Source organism: Microcaecilia unicolor, chromosome 1 (assembly GCF_901765095.1).
Source record: "Microcaecilia unicolor chromosome 1, aMicUni1.1, whole genome shotgun sequence".
In the NCBI taxonomy this organism is placed as follows: Eukaryota; Metazoa; Chordata; class Amphibia; order Gymnophiona; family Siphonopidae; genus Microcaecilia; species Microcaecilia unicolor.
In genome coordinates this window covers 467,714,090-467,731,041 of record NC_044031.1, presented here as the reverse complement: position 1 = coordinate 467,731,041, position 16,952 = coordinate 467,714,090, and the positions used below count along the sequence as shown (strand labels likewise).

General features: G+C 45.6%; 1 protein-coding gene across 1 annotated transcript in view; it reads right to left on the bottom strand.

Moving 5' to 3' along the window:
• Nucleotides 1–16,952, bottom strand: part of CABLES1 (Cdk5 and Abl enzyme substrate 1) — a 258,207-nt gene that overhangs the window by 114,703 nt on the left and 126,552 nt on the right. The window contains 1 exon segment of the mRNA XM_030213504.1: nucleotides 15,375–15,467. Within this exon segment, the coding sequence (XP_030069364.1) occupies nucleotides 15,375–15,467 (93 nt within the window).

Genomic DNA, 16,952 nt, shown 5'->3' with positions numbered 1-16,952 from the left:
GAATCATCGTGTGGACTTTGAAATGTATACGTTCCATTAACAGGGAGCCAGTGAAGTTTTAAACGGATAGGTGTTGCGCTCTCAAACCGCGACTTCCCAAAAATAAGTCTGGCTGCCGTGTTTTGGGCAGTTTGGAGTTTTTTTCAGGATTTGGGCCTTGCATCCAATAAAAATACTAATGCAGTAATCAATGTGGGTAAGTACAGTGGATTAGACCAAATTGCGGAAGGTTTTTAGGGGAAGATAGGGTTTCACACGCTTCAACAACCACATCATGTTGAACATTTTCTTTGTCGTAGCTTTTGCGTGGTTATCCATAGTAAGGTGTTTGTCTAATAATACTCCTAATATTTTTAGGTTGTTTGATATGGGGATGGAGACGTCACGGGTGTTGAGTACAGTCAGACTGAATGTAGAGTACTGGGATGTAAGGATTAAGCATTGTGTTTTCTCCTTATTCAATTTCATCTTGAAAGCATTGGCCCAAGAGGCTAAGATGTTCATTCCCTTGATTATTTTATCGGAGATTTCTGTTATGTTGGATTTCAAGGGGATAAAGCGAAGTTTCTTACCTGAAGCAGGTATTCTCCGAGGACAGCAGGCTGCATATTCTCACATGTGGGTGACGTCACATTGGCCCCGGAGGATTTTCTAGGAAAATCGGCAAAAGTCTCTTCCAGAGCGTTCCATCGTGCGAGAGGATCACACCGCGCATGCGCACGCACAATTTTCCGCTCGCCGCGCAGACACACTACTCAGTTGAATCCAAAAGATGAAAGAAAAGCAACTCCAAAGGGGAGGTGGGAGGGTTTGTGAGAATATGCAGCCTGCTGTCCTCGGAGAATACCTGCTTCAGGTAAGAAACTTCGCTTTCTCCGAGGACAAGCAGGCTGATCTTCTCACATGTGGGGTATCCCTAGCACCCAGGCTCACTAAACACAACAAACAGTGGTCAATTGGGCCTCGCAACGGCAAGGACATAACAAAAATTGACCTGAAACAAGAAACATCTGAGAGTGCAGCCTGCAACAGAATAAAAATGGGCCTAGGAGGGTTGGAGTTGGATTCTAAACCCCAAACAGATTCTGCAGCACCGACTGCCCAAACCGACTGTTACGTCGGCTATCCTGCTGAAGGCAGTAGTGAGATGTGAATGTATGGACTGATGACCACGTCGCAGCCTTGCAGATCTCTTCAATAGTGGCTGACCTCAGATGAGCCACTGACGCAGCCATGGCTCTAACATTATGAGCCGTGACATGGCCCTCTAAAGTCAGCCCAGCTTGGGCGTAAGTGAAGGAAATGCAATCTGCTAGCCAATTAGATATGGTGCGTTTCCCGACAGCAACTCCCCTCTTGTTGGGATTAAAAGAAATAAACAACTGGGCGGACTGTCTGTGGGGGCTTGTCCGCTCCACGTAAAAGGCCAATGCTCTTTTGGAGTACAGAGTGTGCAGCTTGCTTTCGCCAGGACGGGTATGAGGACGGAGAAAAAATGTTGGCGAGACAATTGACTGGTTCAGATGGAACTCCGACACCACCTTTGGCAGGAACTTAGGGTGCATGCGGAGGACTACTCTGCTATGATGAAATTTAAGGTAAGGAACATGAACTACTAGAGCCTGAAGCTCACTGACCCTACGAGCTGAAGTATCAGCCACCAAGAAAATGACCTTCCAGATCAAGTACTTCAGATGGCAGGAATTCAGTGGCTCGAAAGGTGGTTTCATCAGCTGGGTGAGAATGACATTGAGATCCCATGACACAGGAGGAGGTTTGACAGGGAGCTTTGACAAAAGCAAACCTCTCATGGAGCGAACAACTAAAGGCTGTCCAGAGATAGGCTGACCTTCTACACGTTGATGGTAAGCACTAATTGCACTAAGATTAACTCTTATGGAGTTGGTCTTGAGACCAGACTCTGCTTGAGTACCTTCAGCATTTATCAAAGTCAAGCAAGAAAAGGGATTAGGGCCCTGCTGTCACACCAGACGGCAAACCTCTTCCATTTAAAAGAGTAACATCTTTTAGTGGAATCTTTCCTGGAAGCAAGCAAGACTCAGGAGACACCCTCAGAAAGACCCAAGGAGGCAAATTCTAAGCTCTCAACTCCAGGCCGTGAGAGCCAGAGACTGGAGGTTGGGATGTATAAGCACCCCCTCGTTCTGAGTAATGAGGGCTGGAAAACACTCCAATCTCCACGGTTCTTCGGAGGACAACTCCAGAAGAAGAGGAAACCAAATCTGACACGGCAAAAAGGGAGCAATCAGAATCATGGTTCCGTGGTCTTGCTTGAGTTTCAGCAAAGTCTTCCCCACCAGAGGTATGGGAGGATACGCGTACAGAAGGCCTGTTCCCCAATGAAGGAGAAAGGCATCCGACGCTAGCCTGCCATGGGCCTGTAGTCTGAAACAGAACTGAGGGACCTTGTGATTGAATTGAGTGGCAAAAAGATCCACCGAGGGGGTGCCCCACGCTCGGAAGATCTTTCTGGCAACAGCCATGCTCAGTGACCACTCGTGAGGTTGCATTACCCTGCTCAACCTGTCAGCCAGACTGTTGTTTACGCCAGCCAGATAAACGTCTTGGAGAAACATGCCATGTTGGCGAGCCCAAAGCCGCATCTGCACAGCTTCCTGACACAGAGGGCGAGATCCAGTGCCCCCTTGCTTGTTTGTGTAGTACATCGCAACCTGATTGTCTGTTTGAATCAGAATAATTTGGTTGGATAGCCGATCTCTGAAAGCCTTTATAGCGTTCCAGATCACTCACAACTCCAGGAGGTTGATCTGAAGACGCTTTTCCTGAAGGGACCAAGCTCCTTGAGTGTGAAGCCCATCTACATGCGCTCCCCAGCCTAGGAGGGATGCATCCGTCATCAGCACTTTTTGTGGCTGAGGAATTTGGAATGGGCGCCCCAAAACCAGATTGGATCGAATTGTCCACCACTGGAGTGAATTCCGAAAATCGATGGACAACTGGATCACATCCTCTAGATTCCCTGTAGCTTGAAACCACTGGGAAGCTAGGGTCCACTGAGCGGATCTCATGTGAAGACGTGCCATGGGAGTTACATGAACTGTGGAAGCCATGTGGCCTAGAAGTCTCAACATCTGCCGAGCTGTGATCTGTTGAGACGCTTGAACCTTGGAGACTAGACACAGAAGGTTGTCCGCTCTTGGCTCGGGAAGATAGGCACAAGCTGTCCTCGTGCACAACAGGGCCCTAATGAATTCCAATTTTTGAATTGAGTTGAGATGGGACTTTAGGTAATTGATTAGAAACCCTAGTAGCTCCAGCACTTGAATAGTCATCCGCATGAACTGTAAAGCTCCGTCGTGGGAGGTGCTCTTCACCAGCCAATCGTCCAGATAAGGGAACACATGCACTCCCAGTCTGCGTAGAGACATTGCAACAACTGCCAGGCACTTGGTAAAGACTCTGGGTGCAGACGCCAAGCCAAAAGGCAGCACACAATACTGAAAATGCTGCGTTCCCAGCCAAAACCGCAGATACTTCCTGTGAGCTGGAAGTATCAAAATGTGGGTATAAGCATCCTTTAAGTCCAGAGAGCATAGCCAATCGTTTTCCTGAATGATGGGAAGAAGGGTGCCCAGGGAAAGCATCCTGAACTTTTCTCGAATCAGATATTTGTTCAGGCCCCTTAGGTCTAGGATGGGACGCATCCCCCCTGTCATCTTTTCCACAAGGAAGTACCTGGAATAGAATCCCAGCCCTTCTTGCCCTGGTGGAATGGGCTCGACTGCATTGGCGCTGAGAAGGGCGTAGAGTTCCTCTGCGAGTACCTGCTTGTGCTGGGAGCTGAAGGACTGAGCTCCCGGTGGGCAATTTGGAGGTTTGGATTCCAGATTGAGGGTGTACCCTAACCGGACTATTTGAAGAACCCACCGGTCGGAGGTTATCAGAGGCCACCTTTGGTGAAAAAATTTTAACCTCCCCACGACCGGTAGATTGTCCGGCACGGACACATTTATGGTGGCTATGCTCAACCGGAGCCAGTCAAAAACCCATCCCTGGTTTTTGCTGGGGAGCTGCAGGGGCCTGCTTGGGCGCACACTGTTGACGAGAACGAGCGTGCTGTGGCAGAGCCTGAACCGGCTGCCAAGAAGTAGGAGTGTACTTACGGCCCCTAGAGGCGTAAGGTGCACTCCTCTTCCCTTTGAAAAACTTCCTGGATGAGGAAGCGGATGCAGAAGGCGCCCGGCGGGAGAGAGAGTCCATAGCGTTATCACATTGATAGAGATGATCAATCAACTCTTCGACCTTCTCACTGAAAGGATGATCCCCCTGGCAAGGGATATCCGCAATTTTCTGCTAAGTTCGTTCCTCCAGGTTAGAGGCACGCAGCCATGAGAGTCTGTGCATCACTATATCCATAGCATAAAACCTGGATGTCATATCGCAAGTATCGTAAATGCCCCTGGACAGGAACTTGCAACACGCCTTCTGCTGCCTGAGCACTTGGCGAAAAGGCTCGGCCTACTCCGGTGGGAGTGCATCAACCAAGCTCTCAAGCTGCCGCACTGAGTTCCGCAAATGAATGCTCGTGAAGAGCTGGTACGACAGAATTTTGGAAGTGAGCATGCCAGCCTGATACGCCTTCCTCCCAAAAGAATCTAAGGTTCTATGCTCTCGCCCCGGGGATGCCGAGGCAAAGTTCCTAGAACTCTTAGCTCTTCTGAGAGCGGATTCTACCACCGCAGAGTCATGACGAAACTGGGTTCCCCGTGGATCCGATACTGGGATTCAGCCTTTTTGGGAATAGCTGGACAAAAAAAGAGGCTTCTCCCAGTTCCTCAGCAGCACTTCCCTGAGTGTATCATGAAAAGGAGCTGTGGTAGAAGCCTTAGGTGGAGATGGATAATCCAGGACCTCGAGCATCTTGGCCCTGGGCTCATCCACAGTCTCCACAGGGAAGGGAATGGCCTCAGACATTTCCCACACAAAAGATGAAAAAGACAAACTCTCCGGAGGGGAGAGCTGTCTCTGAGGTGAGGGGGGTCAAATCAGACGGAAGACCTAGAGAATCCTCGGCAGAGAAAACTCCATGACCCCCATCTTCATCAGATGAGCCATCATCGGATGGGGCTAACAACTCAGAAAGAGCAGCCCGGATCAGAGCCCGTCTCGACATAGAGGTGCGGTGACCTCGATGACAGTGTCGAGAAGTCGACTCCCCAGGAGACTCCGGTGAAGCTTCCTCCACCGAAGGCAATGGAGAGTCGACCCGGGAGGCAACCGACCCCGATACCGGAAGCGGTACCAGAGAAGGAGACCTCACCACCGGAAAAAGGCACGGTGCCGCAGGAGCATCCAGCACCGTCGGTACCGGGACCTCTGGTGCCGGGCGCAAATGATGCAGCACCGCTTCCATGAAATCTGGAAAAATAGCCTTGATGCGCTCATCCACAGAAGCTGTCAGGGAAGGTTGTGGTGCCGGTGTAGGCATCAGAGGCAGAATCTGCAGAGGCTGGGGAGCCGGTACCAGGCTGCCAGACGACCTGCGCATCCATACCTCCATAACAGACGGAGAGCGATCCTCTCGGCATCGATGCTTCTTGGGTACCAAATGCCTCGATGACCCGGAGCTCGCAGTACTGTGTCGAGAAGGAGAACGATGATGGTGCTTCTTGGCCTTCACCCGATGCCCGTCATCGAGACTCCTCGGTACCGGTGAGGAAGACGTGGAATCCACACGCTTCCTTGGGGCTGGGTCCGATAGAGGTCGGTCCCGGGAGGCCTACAAAGCAGGAGGCGCCGAGGCAGGTGGAGACCCGCTCGATGCATCACTGCTCCCAGCATGCATCGGTCTCTTGGCAGCCTGTACCCGGTCTCCCGATGCCAACGCTGCCCTCGACATTGATGGTGCCGATGTCGAGGTACCGGATCCAAAACTTTTCTCTTTGGGCCTCTCTAGAAAGCTGAGTGCGCTTTTTCATTTTTAGGCACAACTTACAGCTTTCCTGCAGATGGTCGGGCCCAAGGCACTGAAGGCACCAGGAGTGCGGATCAGTGCCAGAGATGGTCCGGTTACAGCGGGCGCAAGGCTTGAAGCCGTTGGGCGTCTTCGATGACATCGCGGGAAAAATGGCCTCCGCAAAATCAAAGGATGCGATGGTGTCAGAAAAGAAGGACACAAAAAAGGGGAAAAACCCGAATGAGTGACCTAAGAATGGTCGCAACGAAAAAGAAAGGAAACTTTAACAAAGAAAAATAAAGAAAATAAGGGAAATTGTTTGTTTTTTTGAAATACAAGCGAAATTCACTTGTCGGAGAAACTTTCACTCCAGGACCCGAAGAAGCGCGAAGCGAAACTGAAAACAACTGAGGAGCGTGTCCGCGCGGCGAGCGGGAAATCATGCGCGCACATGCGCGGTGTAATACTCTCGTGCGACAGAATGCTATGGAAGAGACTTTTGCCGATTTTGCTAGAAAATCCTCCGGGGCCGACGTGACATCACCCACATGTGAGAATATCAGCCTGCTTGTCCTCGGAGAAAAATAGTAACATCATCTGCATAAATGAAGGGATTGAGTCCAAATTTAGAAAGGGATTTGGCTAGAGGGATCATGATAAGGCATTAAGAAGGCATCCATCTCTGATTATCAAACCTGCGGATAAAGGTGGATCGGTTGTAGTGACGAATCAGGAAGCATACATTCAGGAAACTGAATCACAACTGTCGAGATTTCTATCAAATGGTGGAAGTCGATCCAACAGATGAAGTGAAGATTTTAGTGAAAGATTTAATTAAGATAGGTGTGGATCAACAATATTTGTATGGGAAAGTTGGTTCCTTGAGGCTCTTCAACTAATTATGCCAATAATGTATGCTCTATCTGAAATTCATAAGAACTTGTCTAAACCACATGGCCGTCCTATTATTTCATCTAAGGGTTCACTTTTGAAACCATTGTCAATCTATGGTGATACCTTTTTACGACCGTTAGAGAGTGCAGCTCCTTACTTTAAAGATTCGACTGATTTCATACTTAAATTGGACTCTTGCAACATCAGAGACCATCCTTGTTTGTTGGTGATGGCTGATATTGAAGCATTATATACGAATTTACCTCAGGAAGCTTCCTTACAAGTCATTTGGGAAGTATTGGACACCCATTGTCAAAGACATCCACCTACAGATTATTTGATTTGGTTGCTACGCCTAGTGTTGAAAATAATGTTTTTTAATGTTTCAGGACAAATATTTTTTTCAAACAAAAACCGGGAACAACAGTAGCCCCAGATGTAGCTAACCTGTATGTCAGCAATTTTGAAAAAAAAATTTTTTTTTATTTCGTTCCCCCTTCATTTTTTCTATTTTATTTTGGAAACACTTCATTGATGACATGCTTATGTTATGGGGTTAGTGACATCTCTAGTTTGAAGTCTTTTTTTGTTTAGCTAACAACTGCTACCAGAATCTTAAATTTACCTACCAATAGGATGCACATCATATTTCTTTTTTGGACTTGCGAGTCTCGAGAACTAGTTCTTCCTTTAATTATACCATCTTTCGGAAACCTACTGACAGAAACACTCTCCTTCAGTTTCAAAGTGGACATCCTCGTAAGTTGAGAGGAAAAAAACAATCCCATTGGTGAATTGTTAATACTCAAACATTTTTGTTCATCTACAGCTGAATTTAAAAGCCAAGCAAAAATTGTGTTTGATAGATTCATACAGCAGAGATATCCTTATCTTTTAGTAAAAAAAAGCCTATAAGACAGCAAGATGGGCTGCCAGAGAACATCTATTATTACCTGCCAAGTCTGATTCGACAGATGATGCGACTTGTGTACTTCCTTACTCACCGGGTGTAGACAGAGTTCGCTCAACAGTGTTGAAATATTTACATGTGTTGAGTATGCATTCAAGTTTATCCCCCTTCCTCTTTTTGCCTTTCGGAGGGGAAAATTTCGAAAGATCTTTTGACCCTGTCGTATCTACCAAAAAGTGTTGACCTATTGGATACAACTGTAACACAGGAGCATTTTCCTTGCACTAGTATATGTGCTCTCTCCTTTTCTGGTCCCACTGTAGTGTTAAATGCACGTTTATCTTCAAACGTAATCTTCAAACATACACCTCTTGTTTGTCAATTCAAGTGGTATATGCAGTTTGGTCCCCATGTGATTTGGTTTACATGGGTAAGACTAGGCAAACTGTTAAAACCAGACTGCTGGAACACAAGAGCAGATTAAAATGTCAAGACATGGCCGCTCCCTTGCATACAATGTCATCATACTTTTGAGAAGTTACAATTTGTAGCATTAGAGTGGGTTCGACAGTCATCTTGGTGTGGTGATTTGGATGCTCATCTGCGACAAAGATCGTCACTGGATTCATTATTTGGCCACTTTGACACCAACTGGTTTAAACAGAATCACAGATTTTTGATTTGGCTGGTTTAGGTTTATTTCAATTTTATTTTTTTCAAAAATATTTTTCACATTTTTCTCAAAGACATTTTTCATTATTTCTTTTCATATCTTTTTCTTCTGAGAGTTTACACATGCAGTGGGTTTCTCCACATAGCTAATTTGCATAAGAATGCATAGTGCAAACGTCATAGCGACGTATTCTATTTCAAGTCTGGCGTTTGAACTGCTGGCGTTTTTAGTCAGTTGCCACCATGTTAGGCATTGTGTAAGATATAAAGCGTATGGGTTTGGGTAAGGTTTTTGTGCACTATAGCAATTGTTTTTTTATTAGCATGATGAGAGGTGGTTTTTTAAATTTGTGTCTCTCTCATTCATAGTGACCACATTGGTATCACCCGAAGCAGGTCGTACAGAACAAAACACCTGGAACAGTAGTGGGCATCGGGAGGTTTTCAACCGACAGTGCTACGGATGTGGCTTAAGCTACATGGTCATGTTTTTATAGTTCGATGTCCGACATTGTGAATTTACTTGAGTGATGTTAGTTTAATAAATGGAAAAGCATTAAGTGGTGACAATATTCTAGTTGTGTAAGCGCTCTAGAAGCAAATGATTGATGACAGGATAAGAGGACTAGGATTTGGAACAGCTGTGTGCTGTAAGAGATCCAATAGCTTGTGTCCAATATGCCTCTAGGCATGATTCATGCTACTGCCAAGTTCTACTTCTCTGTTCTTTTTTGATTTTATACTGTGGGAGTATAACATTTTCCCCCTTTGTTTTTGATGTCCAGTGTGTGGTGGTGGCAGCCAAAAAAGCTAACAGAATGCTACGATTTATTAGTTAAGGGATAGCAACAGATTATTATAATGCCTCTATTGCTCTATAGTGGAACACCTTGAGTATTGTTATGCAATTCTGGTCGCCGTATCTTAAAGATATAGCAGAATTAGAATTAGAAGAAGTTCAAAGAAGGACATTCCAAAATGATTTAAGGGAATGGAACTCCTCTCATATGAGGAAAGGAGTAAGAGGTTAGGGCTCTTCAGTTTGGAAAAGAGACACTGAGGCGGGATATGACAGAGGTCTACAAAATACTGAGTGGTGTAGGACGAATAAACGTAAATCGACTTTTTACGCTTTCAAAAAGTACAAAGACTAAGGGACACTCAATGAAGTTACATGGTACTACTGTTAAAATGAACAGGAGGAAATAATTTTTCCACTCAATGAATAGTTAAGCTCTGGAACTTGTTGACAGAGGATGTGGTATCAGCAAGTAGTATATCTGGGTTTAAGAAAAGTTTGGACAATCTTGACAGAGTCATATTTCCCGCCACACTCCTGTTACGAACAATGCTTTTCCCTGGGGATGCAGGTGGGTATTTTTCATCTCTGGGATTCCAAGGGTTTGTCTATTTGGGGGCAGATGTTTGATGATGTCTGTTCTGTTCCCTGACAGCCTGGCACTAGTTATAATGTGACCCTGAAATGTGTTAATGTCTTCACTGCTAGGATATGTGTGTGAGCAATGCATTGTGTGTAATGTAGTTCACAGACAACGCAACCCCACTTGCTTGTCTGTATAAGATCCGTTACTACTGGTTGTGATGCTTCTTAGATCACTCCTGTCTCAGCCAAGCTTGGCTTCTTTGTTTACGTGCCAGCACTTCCTGGCCATTCTTGCTATCTCTGTCCTGAGAGGTCAGCCAGGTATGACCTTTTCCTCAAATCAGGGGCTGCCCCCTTGAGCCGCCCTTGCCACTCGAGGGCAGGCTTTGTCCCTATTGGCCTTTCTACTCTTTCTTCTCTGAGTCTGTATGAGCTTCTAGCTCGGCCCCCCCCCCCCCCCCCATTAGGACAGTATCCATTTTGCTCCAGGACAAAGCAATGATCCTGTTGTAGCTCTGGAAAAGCACTAGTCTTTTCACCCTGAAAATATCCTCCTAAAAGAGGGTACTGCACTCCCAAACACCTAACTCCGAGCTGCCTCTATCGGTGGAACTACTTTTCTTATCTCTGCAATGAGCTGATCCCACTTGAACTTCTACCTTCTCTCCACTGATACAGCTCATGAAACTACAGGGTTGCTTTATGCTTATGAACATCTAACTGTGAGTAATCATCTATGTTATTCAATAAAGGAACTTCAGAAAAGAACAAGAGATTTAGGTGTGTTGATGTGCTAGGGGTTTATACTTCAAGATATTGAGACTTATAGCTAAATAACTCTTAAGAAACAGCTATACAAGTCTCGAGAGACTTGACAATGACATCTTTCTCTCTTGATACTTTGGCAGGTGTGCATCACCTTCTTGGTAGTGATCTTTATGCATATATTCAGCTGAAAAATTCTCTCTCTGGTAAGTCTATCCACTCTAAGGTGCGTTGAGAGGAGTCCTTTTTGAAGGACATTTGTGATGATTTTGGGGGTACACGGGGCCTAATTTCTTGTCTTTATTGATACTTGAGGAAGGGATTACAGCTCTACATTTTACACTGTCAGAACTGGGAGCAGGAACTGGGGATTCAATATGGGCCACTTTGGAAAAAGCCGCAGCGAAGAATTCTTTGGCTGTTGATGTTAGGGAGGGTAGGATGAAGGTATTTTGCTGGTATCTTACTCCTTCTAGGCTTTACCGCATCTTCCCAGCAGCCTCTCTTGACTGTTAGATGAGGTGCTAGGTGATTGATACAATTGGTCATATTCGGTGGTTGTGCAGGAAAGGCCAAGCCTTATGGCGAGCTGTTCAGGGTCGGTTGCAGCATTGGATAAACCAAAGGTTGCAGTGGGATCCGGGAGTTTTTCTATTTAACAAAACCTCTCTGGGGTTTTAAAAAAAATTTTTATGAACTTTAATAGTATACAAAATCCAAACAGTATCAATACCGGGATACAAGAAAAATTAACATCTTATTTAAAAAAGTTCTAATCTTCGTCCACAAATAAAGAAATAAGATCCATGATGAGAAGGAAAAAATAGAAGGGGGAAAAAAAGACTAAATACTTAATGGAGATTTGCCCCTCTCACTTACTTCAGCTGCCCCCTAACAGTGAACATATAGAACTACATTACAACATGTACATCCTCACTGGCAATCTCTTCAAGTTGTTTTGGTTCAAAGAACAGAAATTGCTTACCCTCAAACTAGAAGGAAAACGTAGCAAAAAGCCGGCTCCTAAAGCCTGAACCCTGGTCCGAAAGGCCAGGAAAGTCTTACACCTTTGCCTGTGTTCCTCTTGCCAAATCAGGAAACACTCTTATTTTTGAACCCATAAAACAAAGCTTCCAAATGTCAAAAGGAAAGCTTTAATACAGTATTACGGTCAGGTTCAAGAGCAAAAGTGACCACCAATGTAGTCCTTTGGGTAATAACCTCCAGTGAAGACTAAAAAATATGTCAAATCCAAAGCACCTTCACTTCTAGACTGAGCAACCGGGATGTTGGAGCTCCTAGGGCACGGAAGATACTGAGCCCTGGTGATAGAAGGTAAAGAATCTGGAAGCATATTCAATATTACCACTATATATTTTTTAAACATCTCTAAGGCAGGTAACAAAGGAAATCTAAGGAAGTTCAGGAATCTTAAATTAAGTCTTTTAGTTTGGTTCTCTAAATATTCCAATCGCCTTTGAGTAAAGTTCATCTTCTTAATTGAGGTTGCCTCCAAACTTTCCATAGTCTGTATCTTAAGATTTAAGGGAATCCAAACTTTCCATAGTCTGTATCTTAAGATTTAAGGGAATCCAATTCCAGGGCTATTTGGCCCGTTGCTCATGCCTGCACCAAAACCGCACCTGAAATCGTTATTATATTCTTTGCATTTTGTCTAGTGATATCCAATGGGGAAGCTTGCATGCTGCCAATGGTGTCCCATAGTGGTTCCGATGTCTCTTCGGCTGGTTTCACCAAAATCCCATTAGATTCAGAAGAAGTCTAACAACTTGAGTCAAAGTGCTAACAGTACTTAAACCAAGGATCCTGCTTGCACACAGATGATCCATGCTCAAAAGTTGAAGCCACATTTACAGTGGGGTGCCCCCCCCTAAAGCAACGAGATTCTTCCCAGACTGGGACTCCTTCACCGATTGCTTAGATATGCTCAAACTGCCGCCAGAAGCTCACGCCCCAGACAAAGGCAAAGAAGTAGCAAGTGAAGAGCCTGGCAGTACTCGAAAAAGCTCCAAATTAGCTCGTCTCATCAGGGATACAGAAGAAGTTGCTGGGGAGGTTCAGGGATCTTAGCTCTTCTCTTTCCCATATCACTCCAAATTAGCCCGACCGAGGCCACAGCACACCGAAGAACAGAGCACATTCAGAGAAGTCCCTCCTTCACAGGGCCATCTTGGATCCTTAAACCCCTCTGGGTTTGACTCAAAGTCAGTCTAAATTGGTTAAACATGCTTTGAATGCTACTCGCTTGACGTTGACCAGTCAGTGGAAGGTGTTATCTCCACCTTCCTCGACTAAATGGTTAACTAAAAGCTTTGGTATCTCTGTGATATGGAGCGGCAACTGGCTGAGTGGCGGTGCACTCTGCCGAAATGGGACAGGATATGGTCTCCCTTTGTGACCTATTGCTCCTATTGATATTGTTTTCTACTTTCGTCCGAGATCATGTAGTGGGGTGACTGACCTGTTGCCTTTCTTCCATGTTTGTTCTGTATTGGAAGGGGGGTTTGGATAGGGTGTGGGTGGGATTGGGGTTAACGGCTAATATTTTTAAATGATTAGAAGTGGCTTTTGATGATATGCTTCCCATATTTCTCTCATATTTTGCAGCTGTTCTATGCGTTGTATCATCATGGATTGTTATTCTGCTCACATACAAGTTTGCTCTGCTGTTGTCTTGTCCACAATGTCAGTGAGCCCTTAGGTCCCGTAAGGCCCCGAAGGACCTCAAAGGACAGCCGTGCAACCCCAAATCTTCACCCGCGGCGACCGCCGTTCACCAGGGGTTGAGCCCCCAGCTGCAGGCGGTCAGCGGGACTGCTGGAACCGCGGGGTTGATGGACTGACCTGGCTGGAGTCGGGAGGTGTGGGCAACTAGCAAGCAGCAGTCAGGTTCAAAGCAAGTCTCTGGGCAGGCAGCTATCAAGCAGTAGTCAGGTTCAAAGCAAGTCTCTGGGCAGGCGGCTAGCAAGCAGTAGTCAGGTTCAAAGCAAGTCTCTGGGCAGAACCAGGAAGAAACAACAGAACCATGGAGCGGGCTTCGGGAACAGAACCTGAAGCAAAGTGTCAGCTCAGATTCCACCTTTAAATATCGAGCCACATTAGCCGCCCCGCCCTCGTGGGAGAACACCACTAATCCGGCCCTGGGAATCGGCAGAGCCCCTCGGATTGGCTCTGCCCGATCTCCCAGGCGGAGCCGCTGCCTCGGCCCTCCAATCCGGCGCGTATAGGCGGAGCTCCAGGCCCCCTGGCTCAGGAGCGAGGAAGACACCGACCTCCGCATACTAGCGCCGCCATCTTGGGCGGCGCGAACCTCGCCTCCACACCCGGCGACCGAGAGACCGGTGGTCGCCGTCGCCAACCGCCGGTCCGACCTGCCATTCCCGCGGCAACGCCCGCCCCCGCGCTGGAGCCTCCGGACCGCCCTCCTGCGCCGCGGAGGACGCTGGCTCCCGCCCCCCGCGGCAGGAGAGCAGGTAGGAGCGCGGGACGCGACAGCTGTGTATTGATACTTGTTTTATTGTGCCTTCTGTTTGTGAATTTAATAAAGACCTCTACAAAAAACAAAAAAAAGGTTTGGACTAGTTCCTTGAGTAAAAGTCCATAGTCTGCTATTGAGACAAACATGGGGAAAAGCCACTGCTTGCCCTGGGATTGGTAGCATGAAGCTTGCTACTATTTGGGATTCTGCCAGGTACTTGTGACCTGAATTAGCCACCGCTGGAAGCAGGATACTGGGCTAGATGGACCATTGGTCTCACCCAGTATGGCTATTCTTATGCTCTTAAGTAAACAAGTACTGAGTGAAAGATGAGAGACATGTATGTGGTAATTGCCTCCAGCCTCCCAGGTCCTGGTCCCAAGAAGTACAAATCCTTGTATGTACAGGGTTTCCAGTGACCCCAGGTACATACCAGGCAGCTGCCTAGACAAACTCTTAAACCCCCCCCCCCCCCCCCCCCCCAACATAAGCGTTGCCATACTGGAACAAACTTAAGGTCCATCAAGCCCAGTATCCTGTTTCCAACAGTGGCCAATCCAGGTTACAAGTACCTGGCAAGATCCCGAAACAGTAAAACAGATTTTATGTTGCTTATCCTAGAAATAAAGCCGTGGATTTTCACAATTTAATTTTAATAATGGCTTATGGACTTTTCTTTTAGGAAGTGGTGTAAACCTTTTCTAAACCTAACTGCGTTTACCACATTCTCTAGTAATGAATTCCAGAATATTAAAATAATTAATTTGTGCAAGGGATGTACATCTATAAGAAAAGTGAATTACAATTACCCGAGAGTGGGGGGTGGGGGGGGGGGGGGGGTTAGGCAGGAAACATGGCAACTTAGATGTCTCTTCAACTAATTAAGGTAATAAACAGCTCTCAAGACAAGAATTATGATCATTAAAATAAAGCATGATTATTTTAGGGGGAGCATGTTACATTTGGGATCTCACACACCCCTTCACTTGATTTCACAAGAGCACAGCACAAATGAAGCTCAAACTAGTGGAACAGTTCTTTTAACTAAACAAGGCATTCGTAATTTAAAAAAAAAAAAATCAAGAGGTGTTCCTTCCTTTCACAGGACTGACTTTGCAGGGACTGCAAGGAGAAAATACACTTTAGCTTTATAGAACATTTTGAGTGAGGAGCCTAGGGATGTGGAGCAACAGATGAGCTTACTGCTGGTCATCATTTTTAGGCATTCATTTTACACTACAATCATCTCTTTTCTTTTTCTCCTACTCTAACAGGAGACCTGGCCTGGTACGCTGTCCTTGGGGTTCAGTACCTGCCATTCCTGGTGTCGTGCTGGCGCATATTCTTGATAAAGTGAATTTTCTTGAAGTTCTTTGGTCTGGGTGAACCTGACAAAGTTCGACACCTACAAAAAAATAAAGTCAATATATTATACACGTGTACATTTAAAAAAATATATATCCTGAACTCGCTGCCAAGTTGGAAAAGCTGATAACATCTGAAATACAAAGAGAGGAAGGAAAGACAGCACAAATGATTCAAGTTGCCCTGATTTTCAGAGTCAGCAGGAGCACAGAGGACAATTAAGTCTGGAACAAGAGGCTGTTTATTAAGATAATACACAGCTTCCTTGAATCCACAGTGCTATTAGGAAGCCACCTCTAAATCTATATTAAACCAGCCACTGTCAAATCTATCTTAGCACAAAAAAGTACACACTGTTTTTAGCCACAGGGCCACCTCATCACTGGCAGAATGGGCCAGTTTTGACTTCTTTTTGCTTTTGCTACTCTTCTGCAGCATGTCGTGGTGTGCCGCACTGAACCATGGCCTTCATTCACATTTTCTGCCACTGTGACCCTTGTCTTTTTCAAGCAGCTTTTGGCAATACACTACTAAGTGAAGGACTAGGCCAGCCAAATCAGCAGGGGTGCACAGGTTCAACTCTCACCAGAGGGAGGCTGCTGGCCAGAGAAAGCAAGATAAACAAAGCCAGTTGCAAGTCTACCTCTCAGCAGTAATCAAGCCAGTGAATACAAAAGGCAGCTTTATAAAAAGTCATGCATGTATAATGCCTCTTCGAAAATTACACTATGCTAAGATTTAGGTTTATTAAAATTTGATGATATACTGCTAACTAGAAAAAGATCAAAGCAGTTCACAATAAAAAAAGTATTATGCAGAAAAGAACTCTATTCTTTAGATAGGATAGACCTGACTACAAACAACAGAGCACTCACTGCTTCCACACCTCCCTCCCTTCCCCCCACCATCCACATAGACAATCTCACATAAAAGAGTATGAGCAGTGGTAAGAACTGTTCTGGGTTGGAGTGTGGCTGGAGGCACAATTTCCACACATATTTTATGAAGTTCATGTGATTGTGCGTATTGTATACATGTGCATTTACATCTGCTCCCATACCATTTGGGCTAGAATTTAATAAAGACACAGGGCAGAAAGGTGCCTCTCAACCTCTATTTACTGCTATAATATGGATGCAAAGGGTTCACCACTCAAGAGTATGTATTTCCCCCCCATCCATTTTAAGGGGAGAAGAGAGATTTAAAAATGCTAGGAGAGGTCTCTGCTTTATTACAGATCAAAGTTCCCATGGAAACACTAATACTCAAGATGGTGTCTTGCAATTTACAAAGCATCCCATGCCGGCTAGGTGATTTATTTCCAATAATAATAATCATCATCATATGAAGCACAGACATAGCAATAAAAACTTCCATAGCAAAATCATAAATGATAGTAGAAAGTCCAGTCAACCATCTTGCTTGTCAATAAAGTACTAAGGGGCCCTTTTACAGAGCGGTAGTAAGCTCTACATGGGCTTACCGCTCGCTATTCTGGGACTACTGCCGGACCAATGCGTCTGCC